Below are 20,298 nucleotides of genomic sequence, written 5' to 3'. Positions count from 1 at the left end.
ACAAAGGAAATAACGGTGCTAGGAGATGACATCACAGGGGGAAAAAGTACACATCTGCCAAACACTTTAACGTGGCAAACAAAAACGCTGTTTACCATGACCACACAACAATGCAAATATGGTCATCTTCTTCACCCTGGCCGCAGTTTTCCACAAACATTGTTGTTTTTCAGGGGACCGAAATGTGTTTGTGTGTGGATGAAAGGCTCAAATGCATAGGAAAAGCTATATAAACAAAGGGGGAAAAATGTGTGGACACTCAGGGCGTCAGACATGTTTTTCTTTTTTTCCCTGGAAATTTCCATAAATTGTGACTAAACAGATCCTCATCATCTAATCCTGCTTGCTGGAATACACCCCATGTCATTGTGTTTACTTGCACATTCACAGTATTCTGCAAAATACTGAAGTTCATATTCTGATCTTGATCCAGAGTGAAAGTGTAATATTATGGATATTACCACAGAAACAGGGTTTAGGCAGATAGCAAAATAGTGAATGCGACAAATGCAGGCAAGCTGATGTCTGTATGAATCAGCTCTGTTTAGGGGTCTAAAAGTTAGAATTGGGGCTATAGTATGGTAAATGGGACAGGGCTCCTGCATGCACCAAAAATAATATTTGAGTATCCCAAATAATACCAAATGATCAGAATGTAAAAGTGCACGTATACTGTATGCATTAACAGACGTCATTGCCCTCTCTCCCCTCCTTCTACTCTGGCTCTGCCTCTCTCTGTGTCACGTTGTCTTTTCCTGTCATGTCCTATCGGTTCATCTGGGTCTGTCTCTATTGCTCTGTCTGTCTCTCTGTCTGTCTGTCTATCTGTCTCTCTCTCTCTCTCTCCCCCCCCCCCCCCTCCCTCCCTCCCCCAGGTCTGGCCTGGGGAGACAGTGTTTCCAGACTACACCAATCCTAACTGTATAGATTGGTGGGCTGATGAGTATGACAGATTCTACAACGAGGTCAAGCACGATGCCCTCTGGATCGTAAGTCACCTCTAAATGGCATCACTGTACCGTGACTCTGGGTTTATAGCACACATTGTGGGCCGGAATGCCCTGATGGAGGATAGCTGATCAAGTGCAGTGTGTAGCAACTGGTTCTCAAACATTTTCATGTCAAGGATCCCTAAATAATATGTAATATATTATATTAAGTTAGAAGATTGTTCACGTCTAAAAGCTCACAACGCATTGCGATCTTGTAGGTCTGTTATTTTCAAATAGATTAAGTATACTGTAGTGGTTAAGTAGATTTTGATGCTATATTAACTCATTTTGCGGGGGACCCCTGGGGGTCCCCGCGGACCCCACTTTGAGAACCACTGTGTATAGCGGTTCATTCTTAAAGGGATAGTTCACCCAAAAAAAATCGATTAGTCACCCCATGGAGACTTGAATTCATGGATATTTGTTAGTTTTTGTCGCATTCCTATGGCAATAATTTGATGACCAGCGGACCGGTAGGCAGCGGTTCGGAGACACAAAGGTGACTCTTTGTGTCTCCTACCGGAACCGCTGCCGGTCATCAAATTATTGGCTTAGGAATGCGACAAAAACAAAAGAAATCCTTGAATTCAAGTCTCCATGGGGTGACTAATCGATGGAAAAGAAAGTCATTTTGGGGGTGAACTATCCCTTTAATGCACAGCAAAAATCTCTGTATGCCATTGCATTATCTCCTGGGCTGGTATGTGAGCTCTTATAACATGCAACGTGCTGTGATAAAGGCCTGTAAGCTGGCAGTCTATGCTCTTTCTTCATAATGGTTCATTATTATGTAAAACTCCTCATTATGCTGAAGATGATTTATTAGCGCAAAGAAAAGAGACCGTTTGGCTCACTACCCATCACTGAAACATGCGGAAGTTACCTCTTGGTCTGTAGGTCATTAACATATTGCTTGGAGAGCACTTACTTTTGTAGTAGAAGACACAATAGGGAGAAATGTGTCCCCGTTTTCAAAATATACACACACACACACACACACACACACACACACACACACACACACACACACACACACACACACACACACACACACACACACTGTATGCAGCTGTGATGACGACCAGTTATCGTCGGTTTTGAAACCACTTAAGCTCAATTATAATAGACTTTAATAAACATTAGTAAAAATAGTCATCTAAGAGTTGCTATATTTTGGCAAATTTGGAATTTGTTTGGAAAATGTTTGATTTTTTTTTACCACATTTTCATTCTTTGCCTACTGTATAATAACTCAGGGACACCACGGTGAAAGTGGTTAAACTCTTACAATGCCACGTCTTGTTTGCAGGACATGAACGAGGTGGCTAACTTCAAGAAAGGATCAACGAAGGGCTGCGATGATAACAGCCTCAACTACCCTCCCTACACACCCAGTAAGACCTGCCACGTCTTCGATTTAGAACTGCAATAACAACTTATGCTTCTCCTTTAAGTCTTCTTCCGCAATAACCGCAATAAATCTTAAAAAGCTTAATTTATTTTCTTTTTTCTCTTCAAAATAGAGGGTTGGGATTAGGGCCAAGAGTTATGTCGTAGCAAGATTAAAATAGGACCCATGACTAAGAGGAATACAGCTTGTGGTGTTTTAACTGCACGGGATGCTTCTTTCTGTTACCGTCTTGCTGCAGCACTTTTAAATACCCGCAGTGCAAAGGGGGAAAAAAAGAATCCTGTCGGCATCTATGCTGCCATGGAGAAGCGAGGTAGATTTTGACAGATTAGCTACAGTAGCCAAGAAAATCCGTTCAGGACCCGAGGAAACCTCATTTGAAGTAGTGAGTCCCCGGTGTAAAATTGTGATAATGACTGTTCGCCATGTCTTTTATTCTGTGTGTCAGACAGGATGATCATAACTGCAGAAGGCATGCTCCCCTGACTCCATTTTTATTACTCTCTTTCTTGCCTCATCTTCTGCCTTCACTTGTCACCCTCTGTCTTATTTCACCTGCCTCCCGTTTATTTCCCTCTTTTCCTTCATCCTTTTCTTCCCTCCTATGTCGCTCTCTTAACTTTTTATCCCTTTCTCCTATTCCTCCGACCTCTCTTCCTTTTGCCCTGACCTCCCCTTGCCCCTCTCTCCTCCTGTCTCCTCCCACAGATGTTCTGGATGGGGTGCTGTACAGTAAAACTCTGTGTATGGATTCCAAGCAGACCTGGGGGAGCCACTACGATGTCCACAGCCTCTATGGATACGCCATGGTGCTGGCCACTGAACAGTGAGTGGTTCCTTGGTCAGTTCTAGAAACGGCTTGGCCAGGATGAACTATTGCAGAGCTATTTTACTTCTCCAGAACCACAAAGCATTTTCTTTCTACAGCATACAATGGAACAATGCCCTCTGAAAGGGAAAAAGAAAGAAAAAGAGAGAGTGTGGAGAGAGTGGTGCCTTTCATGAGTTCATTTCATTAGTTACTTTTTACAGACTTTGATGACTTCAAAGTATTTTTACTGATTTTAAGTACTTTAAAATGTTTTTACTCATTTTTACGTGTTTTTACTCATTTTAACATATTTTAAGTATTTTTACTAATTTTAAGTATCTTTTACTAATTTTAAGTATTTTTACTCATTTAAAGTATTTTTACTCAGTTTAGGAACTTTAAAGTATCTTTACTAATATTTAAGTATTTTTACTCATTTTAAGTATTTTTACTCATTTTAAGTATTTTTACTCAAAAGTGTGTGTGTGTGTGTGTGTGTGTATATAATTAGTGTAACTGGTTGCATCTTTGTGTTGCAATCAGCCGCAGCTGTTGAGGCTGTGCTCAAACATACAGAGAGGCCGTGCTCATACGGACGGACACACGGACAAAGTCAGTCCTTGGAGTGGCTAGCACCACTCAAAAAGAAAAACAAATCACCGTGGCAAATTGCTTAACATCTTTAAAGTCAGCTGGCATGAAATCACAATTTATTGAATAGCTCTTGTGGGATTGTGAAGCTGACATGACTGCTACTGAAAACGGCAATCGCTAAAGTTTTTGGTTTTGCTGTATGTAGCGCTACGTAAGCTCACAGCAACTCTGGGGTGTTAAATTAACTAACGCGTAAAAATGGACCCATGACGGATTTTATTGTGTAGAATCTATACCGTTTTTCTTTGAATTATGGCCTATAGACCGTCAAGATGGTTATAGCAGACTGATCGCTAATGGGTGCGCTCATGATCAAAGTATTGTGTTATAATAAGACTGGGTCCCTGTCTGTGAGAGAATAAATGTCTCATTTGTGTCCTTGGCTGAAATAGCTCAAGACTTGTACCGGTCTATGCAGAAGCATCAGTGTGATGCATTATCAATGTGGAGATGGATTCAAGTCATACTCATGAATCTACAGATACTCATCATTAAATTGGATTCTTGCATCTGGGAATGGATAATAATGCCCTTGCAGAGCAAAGTTGGCCTTGCCGGACAGAATTCTAATGCATAGTAATGGCTAATGCTAATAGTATGGATAGAAGCCTACTGCAGCATGAAAGGATGGGATGCACAGCAGCATCGACGTGGTATAAGCAGGCAGGAAAGGATGCAGCAAAAAAATAACCACCCAAGAAATGAAACCTAAACTAAAAATAGTTGTGTGTGTGTATACAGTTCCACCTACTCCAATGTAAAAGACATGAGAGGAAGAAGTTCTTGGATGGCACAGTTGGGGAAGCTCAAAAGGAGAAAAGTCTGCACAACAGCTTGCTGTTGCAATATAGTTTTACTATGCATGCAGACACACGCAAAATGCAATGTTTTGCACAGGGGGATGCTTTCATACAAGAAATGTACCCTACCAGAGACCTCATTAATTATGACTGAATTATAGTGACAAAACCTTTTTTTATGCTTTCTAAACCACTTCTAGCAAGTATTTATATCATGCGTACATGTGTCGGTGTGCTGTAGAAGCATTTTTACACCGCTGCATGACAATCGATCAGATATTATCATCCACTGATCAGCTTTATATGAAAGGCCTCATGATTGAATACTGGTGGGGATTCCCATGTTATTTCTATTTCAATCACAAATCGCTGCCTCTGTCTCATTCACTGCCAGTGCAGTCCATCATAATGTGAGGTTTGGTGTCTGGAAAACACACACCGTCTAGAGTATCAAAACAAAGGCCCCAGGCCGCTGCTAAAATTGACAGCTGCCCCTGAGGTATTTCTCGACAAAACCGTTGTCACATTATGCACACAGAGGTGCATGTACACGCACGCACGCACGCACGCACGCACAGAAGCATGCATGCAGGAACCCAAACCAGTGGAGCACGCACGTAAAGACACAAACACTATATAACTAAATAAAAAATCTAACAAAGTATAATACACATAAACCAGATAACATGCACGCACGGACCCGATGGTGAACAGGATTCACAAGCCCTCGGGGGCCTAGGTTTGCTGACTCATTTTCTTTCTGCTCTTAAAGCTAGCTCATCTTTCTTTTGTCTCTTTCTTCATTCCTTCCATTTTCCCTCCTCCGTCTACTAATTAAAATGTATTATTGGCAGGAGACACATTTTGTAAACATCATCAGGGCTTTGTATTGTCATGGTAATCAATGATGCTTCGATCTTCCTCATCAAATAGAATAATAATGTACAGTAGACCTTGTCCCCATCTGATCTCTTTCTCTCTCTCTCTCTCTCTCTCACACTCTCTGCATCTCCTGACCTCTTTCTGTCTCTGATTTCTCTTTCCCTCTCTCCATCTCCCTCCTCTTCCTCAGGGCTCTGCAGCGGGTGTTTGGGGAGAACCGCACCCTGATGCTGACGCGATCTTCTTTCCCCGGCGTGGGCAAATACGCCGGGCACTGGCTGGGAGACAATGCTGCCAACTGGAATGACATCAAGTGGGCCATTCCGGGCATGCTAGAGTTTGGCCTGTTTGGGGTTCCCTACGTGAGTTAACAGGTTTGAAAGAACAAAGGATGTTCACAGCCACTTTGGGTTTACCTCCCAAAGTGATGATAAACTATTCATTCTATGTTTGTAGTGTCACTAAAACAGCATTTTTTTGCTCATGTTATATATTTCAGCTCAGCTGTAGATTCATAGGAAAAAGAAACTTGGGCACGTAGCCCCAGGTGAAATACCTTCAGTTCCCTCTGCAGAGAGTGTAGGTAGATTGATGGTATGCAATACTTCAGTGGTGCACAGCTTTTATAATCCCCTGGCAAACTTACAAGACATTCATATTCAAACCGTACCGAATCATCGATTGCTTGGAAATATCACATAAAACCTAGTCTGACCATAAAAGAGAAAGTAGCAAAATATATATTGAGCTACAAGCTGGTGGAATAAATTGCATTAAGCTATCAGAGAGGGAAATATCGTCCAGGGCTGTTTTCATTAAGTTTTAGTGCAGCCCATGTTGTATTTTGCTTTTACATTGATTTTCTTTATATCTGAACTAAATTGCAATGCCAGAGCTCAGTTGTTACACTGCAGGGTGACTCCACACTCTGAATGGGAATCAATGTTATACATATTTCTATTATTTCAGCACGGTTGCATTAGCTCATGTTTATTAGACCGGTAATTGGCAATGTGTTTACAGAGTCCAAGAGGTTCCCTAGCTATCAGATGGTTTAGTTATGTTAGTTAACATTAGTCAGCAGCACAAACACTGATCCTTCTGTGGCTAAATGCATACATAAAAAAGGGGGCTGACATGGTGTGGTCGCTATAATTGTAACACAAAGGAGAATTTCTTAACTCTGCCTAAGGACTTGGGGACATAACAAAACAGGGACATAATTGGGACACAAGAACACTTCTCACACTTGTGGAGCAAGCAAGGAATGGATCATTCACTCATGTTTACTCTTTTACTGACTTAAAATTCCCTTTCCATTTCCAGAATATGATAAATATTATGAATAAGTTCAGAACATATTCCTGGAACATTATGCTGTAGACTACTAGAGTATAACTTACCAGTTGGTTCTGGTCAAGCACTATGAGTGTCAGAGAGCCATGTGGATTTTGGCTGGACCAGCAGTGCCAACCCAATAGACGGACATGTCTTTGATTGACTGCTGCACTGGTCTGCCGGTTGGCCTAACTACTGTATGGTCTAGCCAATTGCGGATCAATCGTCCCTCCAGACTTTGGAATGTATTGAGTGGAGAACAAGTCTATGGTGGGCTCTCACTTGTGATGCACAGGTTTGTACATTCCATCAACATTACTGATTAAAACTGCCCTTAAAGGGATACTTCACTCTCGGGCCGGGGACACATTTAAAAAAAATATTAAAAATAAATGAAAAAAGTTATGGAAAATTCATGGCCCCCTCACGCATTAGTAGGACACTCTAATGCGTGAGGGGGCCATGAATTTTCCATAACTTTTTTCATTTATTTTAAAAAAAAAATTTAAATGTGTCCCCGGCCCTAAAGTGAAGTATCCCTTTAACTTGAAAAATCCCTTTTTTACTTTTAATTAACGTCAACTCCCAATTAAAGTTCAAGCCATTCCATTAACACAATTCAGCCATGTCTTGTTAACGTTGACTCAAACCAGGCTTGAACAATCTTTTAATTATCACAATTTAGAGTTTATTGTCAAAAAGATTTACATTTGCCATGGTAAAGGATACAGAGTAGTGAGTTGTCCTCAGTTTGGCTCATTGGTTTCTGTTATTTGTAATAAAGATTGATTATAGTTTATTTTGCTAGTAGTGATTATAGCTGGGTTAGGAATGAGAATGAGGTAGATAAAAAACTGCTTTGAATAATACATTTAAAAATGAATGCAATGTGTTCTTACTTTAATATGTGGCGTCTGATCGTTGTCTGTCTTGTCGGATACAAATGATCTGCCTCTGATAGAAATTGTGTGGAAACAGAAGGAGACCAAGGCAGGCTAGGACAGAATAGAAATACAATGATATCTGTAAAAATGGCTGTTACAAGATGTCACACATGCGCACACAACCATGCACACACTTTCATAACCACATACCCAGTCAGTGTGGCGATACACGTGCATTCGAGCACCCATGATGTAGTGTTGTATACAGGCAAAATCGGCCAAAACGTTGGGTGCAAACAGAGGTAAGAAAGCAACAGGGGGCCATGGATACAACTCACATGCACTATGACACACACACACACACACACACACACACACACACACACACACACACACACACACACACAGAGAGCCAGCCAGCCAGCCAGCAATGATCACTGGGGGGTCTCGGAGAAGCAAACCATACTGGTGGGACTATGTCAATCGGGTTTTCAGTTAAGAACACACATGCATACTGCGCACAAACACACACACACGCACGCACGCACTCACGCACGCACGCACGCACGCACGCACGCACGCACGCACGCACGCACGCACGCACGCACGCACGCACGCACACACACACACACACACACACACACACACACACACACACACACACACACACACACACACAGAGAGAGAGCATGCACAGAGAGCTTGAGAGCAAATGGTATTTGGATCGATTCTCTTCAATTGAGACTGTTGTGGCTGGTAGTAAACAATAGCAAGCAGTCTCTGTGGAAAGGCCCATTGACTGTCTCCTCCACTCCATGGTGCAATTTATGGGAATAAAGACCACTGTCCACAGCTACTGTACTGTCTGCCAATAAAGCCTGAGTTATTTGAACCGAAAACAGGAAAACCACTGTAAAAGATAAACGTGACTCTCACCTGCCATCATTTTACAGCATGTTTAATGTCACAGAGAAGTAACATTAGAAAGTACTAGGGCTGGGCAATATATCGAAATGATTGCAATAGCATGATATAAGACTATTTACAACATAATATAACATGGTATGTTGTCTTTTCCTGGTTTTAATCACATAAGCCTTATTTGATACTTGAAAATAGTATTGGAAAAAAAAAAAAATGCACAGTGTTGCGATGCGTTGTGATCTTGTAGACCACTTTCACTATTATGGAAAAACATAAAAAAAATATATATACATATATATATATATTATCGTCACAATAGGATTTGATTTTGTCCACATCGCCCAGCCCTATGAAGTAGTAGCCTATATTATCAACAATTAAAACCCCCCCAAAAAATTGTTGCTCCAAGGGACATATTATGTAAGATAAGGTGTATTATGCTGGATTTCCAGTCTAGATTGTTGGACTGGGAATATGGCCAAATATGGCTTGTTTGAATGTCAAGTTAGCCCTGTCGTGCATCTTCATTCTGCTTCCCTTGATTTGTTCTTGCAGATTGGAGCTGACATCTGTGGTTTCTTTGATGACTCCAATGAGGAGTTGTGTCGTCGTTGGATGCAGGTGGGGGCATTCTACCCTTTCAGCCGAAACCACAACGCTGAGACTTACAAGGTACCAGTGACGAGGCATCTCAACTACACCACATGTATTTTTGGTATTGTTATCCTTTATTTCCGGTCAGTGAGAGGCATGAAACCAAGGGCAGAGAGAGAGGAGATGCATGCGAGACAAGACGGGGGTCAGATTCGAACCGTGGTCCTTTTGCTTACAAGAAGCATCGCTGTCGGGCTTAAACCTTGCATGTTCAAAAGTGTTACTTTTCAGGAAATGGGGAAAATAACCTGTGTTCCAAAGAATCAAATGTAGTTATAATTTAGTTACAAGCTCTTCGTTAATTAATAACTGATTCATACAACCTGGCATCCCTATATCCTATACTAAAATTGGCTAATGGGAGGGCAGGCCGGCCAGCCGGTAGGTGGGTGGGCGGGTGGGCGGACTGACCTCTGTGTGTCATATATGGGCACAAAAGGTGGCATGCACATATATGGGCATATACTGATGACACCAGCGATCTCCATATATGGGCATAAAAGGGACAAGGACTGACAGATACAGAGATCTGGTTGTCCAGAGCCACAGATCCGACCGCTATGCCCATGTGTGGTCATGTGCATACATGGGACCAACCGACTTCAAACTTGGCGTGTGCAGCGGCAAGGACTCTAGGGAGTGCAGTGCTCGCCGTCGTGTACGGATATCCAGTTGTCCAGACCCGCCGATCCAACCAATATTCCCTTTCCAATATTTGGGCATATACTGATAGCATCAGGGATCTCCATATATGGGTAAAAAAGGGACACAGACAGAGATGGGTACAATGGGTACTCTGACAAAGCCCCCGACACTATGATTCAGACGGTATTGCTCGATTCGGCAGTGCAACGTAAGAACTCTAGACGTGAGGGCTGCGTAGTGGGCCAAACTCTAGTAGGGTAAACAAGGGAACCAGGAGACCTGGTACTGCCAGACCCCTAGTGGTTGAAATCTGAATGGCCGGACTTCGCATGACGTGTGTGCAGAGGAAAAGAGGGACAGACCGAGAGGAAAAGAGGGACAGACCGACAAAGCCTCATGTAGGCCGACCCCTTGGGTCTGGCAAATGTTCGGGTAAAGTTAGTATTTAGATTTTAGTTTTTGGCTTTTTCCCCCAAAAATAGCACACGTAGCATTATCCCCCAAATAAAAATAAGTACGAGAAATAGTTAAAAGTGTTATTTTTAGCGTTATGTGCAGTGTTATGGGAAAATACAAGGTAGCGAAACAACAAAATAAGAGACCACAATTACTCTGGTAATTACATGTTATGCTTCGCATTCTCAAAGCAAGCAGACTGACAGAGACACTACTTTCATGTAACTTGTATTATCCTGATCCTTTGAACATTGCACCATCAAATTAAAATTAAAATGTAATTACCCACCCTGTTTTATGACATCTTTCAGTATTCTGTTTTGTACAGATCAAAAATACCAATTTAATCATCGACCTTGAATGTTACCATTTGGCCCCGGTTTAGTGCTGTTTCTTATTATTTATAGATCACACAGACGCACTATCAGTTTATAGAATGATGAATATCATATTAATGGCCTCAGCGGCTCATCGTGCGTATATATCAGGAGAAGCACCCGGAGAACCTGCGTCACTACTCATGTGCTGACAATTTTCTAACTAGGTTCCCTGGTCTTGCTGTTATGGCATACCAAGCAATTAACGTACATGAGCGCAAATAACTTTGCAATAGGGGAATCTGGCTCTTAGCGTTGAAATACATGTTCTCACAAAAGAGAGAGAAGTTTGCTTGAAGAAAGGGAGATGATGAGGATGATGAATTTGAACTAAGGTTTCCAGTAAATGAGAAAGCTAATGAGTGACCTATGCTTTGTCTGAATAATGTCTCTCATCACAAGGCAAGCCATGCACAAATTCATTATTTTCACACAGTCCAAGAGGCGTGTGAGTGCATATGTGATTAACCAGATGAGCGAGGCCTTTTCAGCTGCTATAATCACCCGCAGTCACTGCACTATTAACCCTGTAAGACCCGGATATATTTGTACTTGCAAAAAAATTTTTAAAACCTTTCAGATGGTCTTGTAGGAGTATTTAGAAGAGGAAAATATAATGTTTTTAAAAAAAATATGTTTTGGTAATTTTTATGCAAATGTTGACATTTAGCAACGTTGGGTCCATCAGGTAGCAAAATTTCCTATAGGCCATTTTTATGGATAACATGGCAAATGTGTAAATACTTCACTAAAACAACTTAATGATTCATTTATATGGTTTATTATTTGGCCTCAGATCAATTATGAATAATATTTGGCCTCAGAACAGTATACATTATGAATAATAACACCAATAAGCCATATTTTTTAATCAATGCCCTTGTATTTTTTTGCAACCAAGAGGGCCCAACGTTGACCAAAAGCAACAAGTATGAATCATGCTATAATTTAAATTTGGGACATATATTTCACAATAATAACATATGTACATGTTCTAGACATTGTAATGTTCACCAAAACAAATATTACAGGCATATTACGTTTTTGTGAGGAATATCTTCCAGAGAAAAAAGAGATCTGTTCCAACAGAGATTTTTCAAGTTGTGATGATTCCTGGCTCTGTGGGGGGTATTTATATGCAAATATCCTGGCCAATGGCATTTTAAGACTAAACAATAGGACCCAATGAGGATGTAGAGGTGAAAAAATAACAGAAAAACAAATTATTTAAACTCCTTTCTTTATTAAATATAATTGTTGCTCTAAAGCATCGCTGGGTCTTAGAGGGTTAAAGGAGAGAGAGAGACTCACTCACTCACTCACTCACTCACTCACAGGCCTGTTTACTCATAGGAGAGATATTGAAATTTGACCTTCAGGCAGTACCTCTTGTCAACCAGCAGTGATCCTATATTGGAGGACTGAAAAAGGACAGGGAGAAGACCAGTGAGCTGGCCAGCTTCATGATGGTGCCTGGGCAACATGTTTCAGTGGAAGGGGCAGGTTTGAATCCAGACTGGTTCTCATCCAAAAGGGTGTTCTTTGACTTTGAGACATGGAGAGAGAGCTGGTTGAAAGCAACTAGCTCAAGACTTTTTTGAAAGAAAGCACAGGAGTGATACCAGTCTGTAGTTCTTGACATTGGAGGGGTTTCATGAGGAGCTGCGTGACTGAGTAACTGACTTGAATGCAGATGACATGCAGCCTGAGTTTACAGATGTGTTGATGATGATAGTGGTGGTGGTAATGAATGTGAGTAATGGTCTGGTTGTGAGCTTGTAGATCGGCAATTTACGCTACTTTTTAAAAACTTGTATTTATTTTTGTATTGATGGAATCTCTTTGCTTTCTTAAAAAAGAAAAAAAAACTTTGAAACTTGATAGATATCTTTTACATTTTATTTTTGAAAATGTTTCTCGCGATCCATAATATTAATAATAATAAGGATAATACATCACACTTATATAGCGAGAGAAATAGTTAAAAGGCAAAAAAATTAGCAAAGAGAAACACATTAAGCTAAAAGACCCATACAAATGGGTCCACGACCAACAGTGCACACGCACAGCAGGCAGGTGAGCTTCCTATCTCATCAGCTTTCTTTATTAAAGTAGTTGATGTATAGGCTTCAGCAGAGAGGGATGGGGTGTAGGAGGGGAGGAGATGGTAGAGAAGAGCTTCCTTGGGTTAGAGGCAGAGAGGATTGAATCAGTAGACAGAGGACTGTACCGTTACTGTAGCAGCGGATGATGAGATGGAGGCGGAGGGGAGTGAATGGAAGTGGGAGAGGTCATCTGATACGGCCAGTTTTGTGCCACTTCCTTTCAGTTGCTCTGAGCATGCATGTTCACTGCAGCTCTGAGAGTTTCAGATAACCAAGGAGCTGGCAGACACTGGCGTGCCGGCTTGGAGGAGCGGGGGGGCAGTGACGGCCAAAGGCAGATGAAATAGTGGAGAGAAAGGAGGAGGTTGCAGAGTCAATTGAGAAAAGGCGAAGGAATCGGGGAGAGTTTAACTCTTTAAGGCCGGGAAGGGAACGCATATGTGTCATTTTAAGATTTCTTTGGCTATTCAAAAAACAGCAGATATACAAGCTTATAGCGCGGCACCGAGTGCCGCGCTATAAGCTTGTAGATCTGCTATTTTTTTTAAAATCTTGAAAATTTGTGCAAATCTTTTATATACATTTTTTTACCCAAATCTTTGCTTCTGGGGGTCCCTGGAACAAAATATTTTTAGATGGGAGGGGGTCCGCGGACAAATACATATTATTTTGGGGGTCCTTGACATGAAAAAAGTTTGAAAACCATTGATAATATAGCAATCTAAGTAAAAAATCAAATCAAATAAAACTTTAGGGGGAAAAAAAAATTTGGATTTAGAAGACATTCGTAAAATCCCCAGAAGCAAAGATTTGAACTTTCGCTTTAAAAAAGTATATATTCAAACTAAAGATTTGCACACATTTTCACTATTTTTCAGCTCATAGCTCATAGCGTGGCACTCGGTGCCACGCTATGAGCTTGTATATCTGCTATTTTTATAGCCAATGAAATAAAATGACACAGATGCTTTCCCGGTCTTAAGGGGTTAAAAGAGCGGAAGGGTATATAGCGGCGAGTTGAGTGGTGACAGATTGCGGTTGGATAGGTTTAGAGCAGGTGGGAGAGTAGAAGGAGACATGAAGGAGGTTAGTGGTGGTCAGAGAAATGAAGGGGGAGTCACGGAGAGGTTAGAAGGGATCGGGCTCTGTAGAGAACACCACTATAGGACTATATAGGAGGAGAAGGAGATAATGGAGAGGTTGAATGAGGACAGAAGAGAAAAAAAGATGAAGACACTTGTCTGCGGGTATAGGTCGAAGTCACCCGGTAGAATGAGAGGAGTGCCGTGTTCCGGGAAGGAGCTGATAAGAGTACCCAGCTCTTCAAGGAAATCCCCAAGTGGCCCGAGGGGACGATAAAGCACAATGATGGAAAAGAGGGACAGGGCGTGCAATTGAGATACCATGAAAACAAGAAAACTATACTCTATTTCTTGTTCTATTATTTCTATATATTTATTTACAGTATGCATTTTATTCATACTTTTAACTCCTACACTGCTTGTTTTCTGTATTTCTGTCACTCTCCTTTAAAGGTTTCATGACGTTCAGTTTTACCACACATTAAAAGTCTTTGTCATGGTCCGTCAAACGTGTATAGAAAGTGTTAACAAAAATTTCCACTCCATTGATCCATGGCAGGTGTTTTTCTCTCACATTTCTAAAGCCTTTTCAACTGCAATGAAAAAAGAAATGCCCGCGGGTGTCGCTGGTGAGGGATTTTGCCTGTCAATCATCGCCTCTGCTCCGCCCCCCCCCCCCCAAGGAAAGAATAGGGGAGGGAAGGGGCGAGGAGGAGAGTGGGCGGGATTAATCGGCTGTGACCTCACTGCCGAAGGGCCAAGCTCAGATTACTTTTCAGTCTAATTATTCAAAAAAAACCAGACCACAGAAAATCCACTGAATGTTCAAAGTTCAGATTTTTTGGGTGTAATTGAGGTCATAAAACCCCCCAAAACACATAAAAATAAAAAAAAGTGAAAATGAATGTCATAGAACCTTTTATGTGCTTTGCTTCTTGTTTTATTACGGGGCCAGAGCTCAGCTCTGGACCTGTTTTAATGTTCCCCTCTTTTTTCTTCTGCCACTTTTGGCAGCTCTGGCTGAACCGTGCATACGCTTTTTACGAAACTTGGCCATATGGTAGATGGTCATGAAAAACTATCAAGAAATAATTCTCACAATCTTTCGTCAAAAGGTGGCGCTATAGCAAAATGCCAACTTTGAACAGGTACAACTCATGCCCTGTTTGACCTACAGCCATGAAACTTCAATATACATATGCGTCTACTCATGATCAACAACTTTCACACTCTGACTTTTGACCTCTGACCTTTAGATCTCCCAACATTTTGAATTATATGAAAAACGGTTCAAACCTATCTCCTCCTGGGATTTTTGAGTAATCTGCACGAAACGTTTTACACATGAACTTTGGACCTATGCCGACAAACATGTGCAAAAGATTTTCCATAAGTGAAAAAATTAAGCTTTAATGAGCCAATGAATATTGCAGTTTTATGACAATTATTCATCTGCCCCTAACATATACATGCAGACTCACATTTCTTTGAAACTTTGCGGTAATGTTGAGGGTCATTCCAAATATCACTGAAACCAATCTTACTCCAATTGGTCAAAGGGGGGCGCTATAGCAATTTTTTTTAAATGCAAACTTTAAACAGGCAAAAGTCATGCCTCGTTTGGCCGACAGCCATTAAACCTGCTTACACATGTGCCTTGACTCATGAGGAACACATGTATCACATTGACCAGTAAGCTCCGCCCTTAGATTGTCTGCAATTTTGAGCAGTTTGAAAAACACTTAAACCCAGGATTTTTCAGCTATTTGCGTGAAACTGTATCATCTGAGTGATCTCCTTTTTCACAGGTTCTTGTCTGTTGGTCCAATGGCTTCTCCCTTAAACGTGTGCCTCACAACCTGAAGGTTGCCAGTTCAAGCCTCACTTGATACGGACTTCATTGAAGTTGCATTGCACACAACATGATTGTGTCAATTAATACATGTGCAATTGTTAAACATAACCTGAAATACTTATTTGAGAGGGTATGTTTTTGCAATGTATGACATACTTCATTCTGAAAATAGCCGATCTACAATCTCAATACTTTTCAGATAGCAACGTGTTTCTGAGCTTGTAGATCGACTGCTTTCACTGGTTCACTTTTATCTTCAACAGACAACCTCAGCCTGGACAAGGCTATAGCACTATAGGTAGTGTTGCAGCCCGTCAATCCGAAGGTTGAGGGTTCGATTCCTGTTAATGGCAATAGGTTGACACGTCCAATCAATCCATTCTGCTTCAATCTATTGTTTCCATGTCTCTCTCTCTTCAATCTATTCCGTTTCCATGTCTCTCTCTCCGCCCTTAGATTGTCCGCAATTTTGAGCAGTTTGAAAAACACTTAAACCCAGGATTTTTCAGTTATTTGCGTGAAATGGTATCATCTGTCTGACCTCCGTTTTCACTGGATCAGGTCTGTTGGTCCAATGGCTTCCCGCTTAAGTGAATATTTCACAACACCAAGGACTTGGTGGAGACTTCATTTAAAGTGCATTGCAAACAACAAGACTGTATTAATGAATACATATGCAATTGATAAAGATAACATGAAATGCTTATCTGAGAAGGTCTGTTTTTGCAATGTATGACATGCTTCATTCTGAAAATAGCCGATCTACAATCTCAAAACTTTTCAGATAGCAACGTGTTTCTGAGCTTGTAGATCGGCTGCTTTCACTGGTTCAGTTTTATCTTCAACAGACAACCTCAGCCTGGTCAAAGCTATAGCACTATAGGTAGTGTTGCAGCCTGTCAATCCAAAGGTTGAGGGTTCGATTCCTGTTAATGGCAATAGGTTGACACGTCCAATCAATCCATTCTGCTTCAATCTATTGTTTCCATGTCTCTCTCTCTTCAATCTATTCCGTTTCCATGTCTCTCTCCCCGCCCTTAGATTGTCCGCAATTTTGAGCAGTTTGAAAAACACTTAAACCCAGGATTTTTCAGTTATTTGCGTGAAATGGTATCATCTGTCTGACCTCCGTTTTCACTGGATCAGGTCTGTTGGTCCAATGGCTTCCCGCTTAAGTGAATGTTTCACAACACCAAGGACTTGGTGGAGACTTCATTTAAAGTGCATTGCAAACAACAAGACTGTATTAATGAATACATATGCAATTGATAAAGATAACATGAAATGCTTATCTGAGAAGGTCTGTTTTTGCAATGTATGACATGCTTCATTCTGAAAATAGCCGATCTACAATCTCAAAACTTTTCAGATAGCAACGTGTTTCTGAGCTTGTAGATCGGCTGCTTTCACTGGTTCACTTTTATCTTCAACAGACAACCTCAGCCTGGACAAAGCTATAGCACTATAGGTAGTGTTGCAGCCTGTCAATTCAAAGGTTGATGGTTCGATTCCTGTTAATGGCAATAGGTTGAGATGTCCAATCAATCCATTCTGCTTCCATCTCTCTCTCTTCAATCTATTATGTTTCCGTGTCTCTCTCTCTTCAATCTATTCCGTTTCCATGTCTCTCTCTCTCTCTCTCTCTTCAATCTATTCCGTTTCCATGGCTCTCTCGCTCTCTCTCTCCAATCTATTCCGTTTCCATGTCTCTCTCTCTCTCTCGCTCTCTCTCTCTCTCTCTCTCTCTCTCTCTCTCTCTCTCTCTCTCTCTCTCTCTCTCTGCCTCTCTCTCATCATCATGTAGATCGGCTACTTTCACTGGTTTCTGTTCCGAGGAGACATACAATTTCTCTATCGGTAGATGGTTAGGGAACCAGTGATCTAGAGTAGTTAGCGAAACAAAGGCCTGGTCCATGAGGGACGGAAAGACTTATATACAGGGTCCCCACGGTCATGAAATTCCTGGAAATATTTTGAAATTAGAAAAATCTTTTTCCAGTCCTGGAAAAGATTTGGAATTTGTCTAGGGTCCTGGAATTTATCAAGGGTCCTGGAAAAATATTTGGCTATGCATTGTTTTTGGCAATTTCTTTCCAAAACATCTATAACATTACACAAAATATGTATTTTCTTTCCGAACGGGCTGCGTGATTGCAGCCTAATGTATACCGGACGTGACAAAAATAACAGATCTACAAGCTCACAACGTGCTGCAGCGTGATGCGTAGTTAGTCAATTTTTTAGTTTAGTTCTTTATTTTTGCTACACTGCCTGTCTTTGGGCATTGCACATAAGAGTAAGAGACTCATTATTGCGCTGAATGTTATATATAATAATGTTATACAGGCCTGGAAATTGGGTTAAATATTCTGGAAAAGTCTTGGAAAAGTTTTGGAAATTCATTGGTAAAAATGTGTGGGAACCCTGTATATATATCAACAGACACTATCAGGACTATCATATCTCTAGCTCAATGAGAAGAAAGGCAGCCTATGAGTCCGGAGGTCACCGGTTCGATCCCTGTCCCCGACAATGTGTTGAGGCGATCATGATGATCTGTCTCTCTCTCTTCAATCTATTCAGTTTCCATCTCTCTCTCCAGTTTCCATGTCTCTCTCTCTAGTTTCCATGTCTCTCTCTCTCCATCTCCAGTTTCCTTGTCTCTCTCTCTCTTCAATCTATTCAGTCTCCATGTCTCTCTCTCTCTCTCTTTCACTGGCCCCGTGTTATCGCTGCTTGCAGCTATATTTCCTCTCTTATTTTTACTTTATTTCTGTCCTGCTCCCTTTCCTCTGTACTGTATATCCCTCTTCATCTTTATGTCAGTCCATTTTCTCTACTGTTCTTACTTCTTTCTCGTTTGCATGCAGATCAGCTCTGGTTTCCTTTATATAAGTATTTTATCTTTCTCTGAGGTCAACTAACCTCTGTTATCCAACCTAGTCTCTCAGTCTCCCTCTCTCTCTCTCTCTCTCTCTCTCTCTCTCTCTCTCTCTCTCTCTCTCTCTCTCTCTCTCTCTCTCTCTCTCTCTCTCTCTCTCTCTCTCCCTCCAATTGGTTCGTCATTGGAAACAAAGTGATGCTCATGTCTGCTTTCCTCAACATCTCAGTCCTCTTTCTCCTCATTTCCTCCTCTTATGGCTTCTCTTCCGTCCGTTCCTTTCTCTCACCCGTCTTTCATCTCATGCTCCATCTTTATGCATCTCCCCGCTTTTTCACATTTTCCCACTCCACTTGCTCTACCCAACCACATATGACCTTTTTGATCCTGGTTTCAGTATATCACTGTTTTATCAGGCCGGAGATTATGCTTTCGCCCCTGTCCTGTGAGTCTGTCACTGAGCAGCTAATATGGGAAAGATTACTTTGCATGCACACTCCCAGTGGGCCAAAAAAAGAACCTCTACCCCAATGTTTTGAAATCGGTCTCATGATGGTGCTATACCAGGCCGCTTCACTTTTTGGTCTATAACACTTGGACCGTAGGTCGTACGATAAAAAAAACTAAATTATTGGGATCATGACACAACTCCATAGGCCACACCCATTTCCCCTTGACTAGATTTTCAGCCATTTTGCTTTTTGCTACTACTCCTACAGATTGTTTTCCAAAAACTCACACTAATCGGTACACATTGGTCCTCATTTATCAACTTTGCGCAGACCAAATGCACAATTGGGAGTTTGTTCCAGATATGTGGCACATTAAAACTGAATGATGCTAATTCTCATTTGGTTTTTGGCCCTTAACCATTCAATACTTTGGTAATAGGAGTTTGAAATCAATTATTTGACAGACCAGGGAATACTTTTTTCTTGGCAATAGTGAGGACTCGAGCAAATCAAGCACTCTGAATCAACTGCAGCTCTCTGGTAATGCATTTTTATGGAGAACTGTATAAAGACACCATTATAGTAGTCAATCTATGAAGATAAATTCATGGACATTACAAATCCTGCTGAGACATAAATCCTTGATATATTCTTGAGGTGATACTAGTACTTTAGGCTGACTTTGTAATTGTCTGTTGGCTGTTGAAATTCAGGTCTGCTTCCATGACTACATTTCTATCATTTCTGGCTTGGATTGAGATTTTTGCCATTTAACAGTTAATTGCTCTTCCTTGGCTCCAAAAAAATAATTACTTCAGTTTTGTTTTGTTTAATTGAAGAAGATTTTGGCACATCCAATGTTTAATTTGTTCAATGCACTTTCTCAGCGCATGTATTGGACCATAGTCCCCAAGTGATATGGTTATGCAAATGTGTGTGTCATCTGCATAAATACGGTAACACATTTTGTTGATTTCCGTGAGAGCATGTAGATGTTCAACAGAAGAGAACTCTGCATGCTATTTTTGTCTCCTTAGATGTTTGTTTACCTATAGACAACGTATCCCCTGTCCTTTAAGTACGATTCAAACCAGT

At 41.1% G+C, this 20,298-nt stretch overlaps 1 protein-coding gene across 1 annotated transcript in view; it reads left to right on the top strand.

The window, feature by feature from the left end:
* Positions 1 to 20,298, top strand: part of si (sucrase-isomaltase) — a gene marked incomplete at both ends in the record, with an annotated part of 124,416 nt that overhangs the window by 40,626 nt on the left and 63,492 nt on the right. Inside the window, 5 exons of the mRNA XM_080429099.1 lie at positions 876 to 989; positions 2,302 to 2,386; positions 3,112 to 3,229; positions 5,741 to 5,912; positions 9,252 to 9,368. Of these exons, the coding sequence (XP_080285225.1) occupies positions 876 to 989; positions 2,302 to 2,386; positions 3,112 to 3,229; positions 5,741 to 5,912; positions 9,252 to 9,368 (606 nt within the window). The remainder of the gene's footprint in view (positions 1 to 875; positions 990 to 2,301; positions 2,387 to 3,111; positions 3,230 to 5,740; positions 5,913 to 9,251; positions 9,369 to 20,298) is intronic.

Source organism: Gymnoscopelus braueri (assembly GCF_963280865.1).
Source record: "Gymnoscopelus braueri genome assembly, chromosome: 5".
NCBI classification, from domain to species: Eukaryota; Metazoa; Chordata; class Actinopteri; order Myctophiformes; family Myctophidae; genus Gymnoscopelus; species Gymnoscopelus braueri.
Note: the sequence above shows the minus strand (reverse complement) of the source record. Positions and strands in the feature narration are given on the sequence as shown.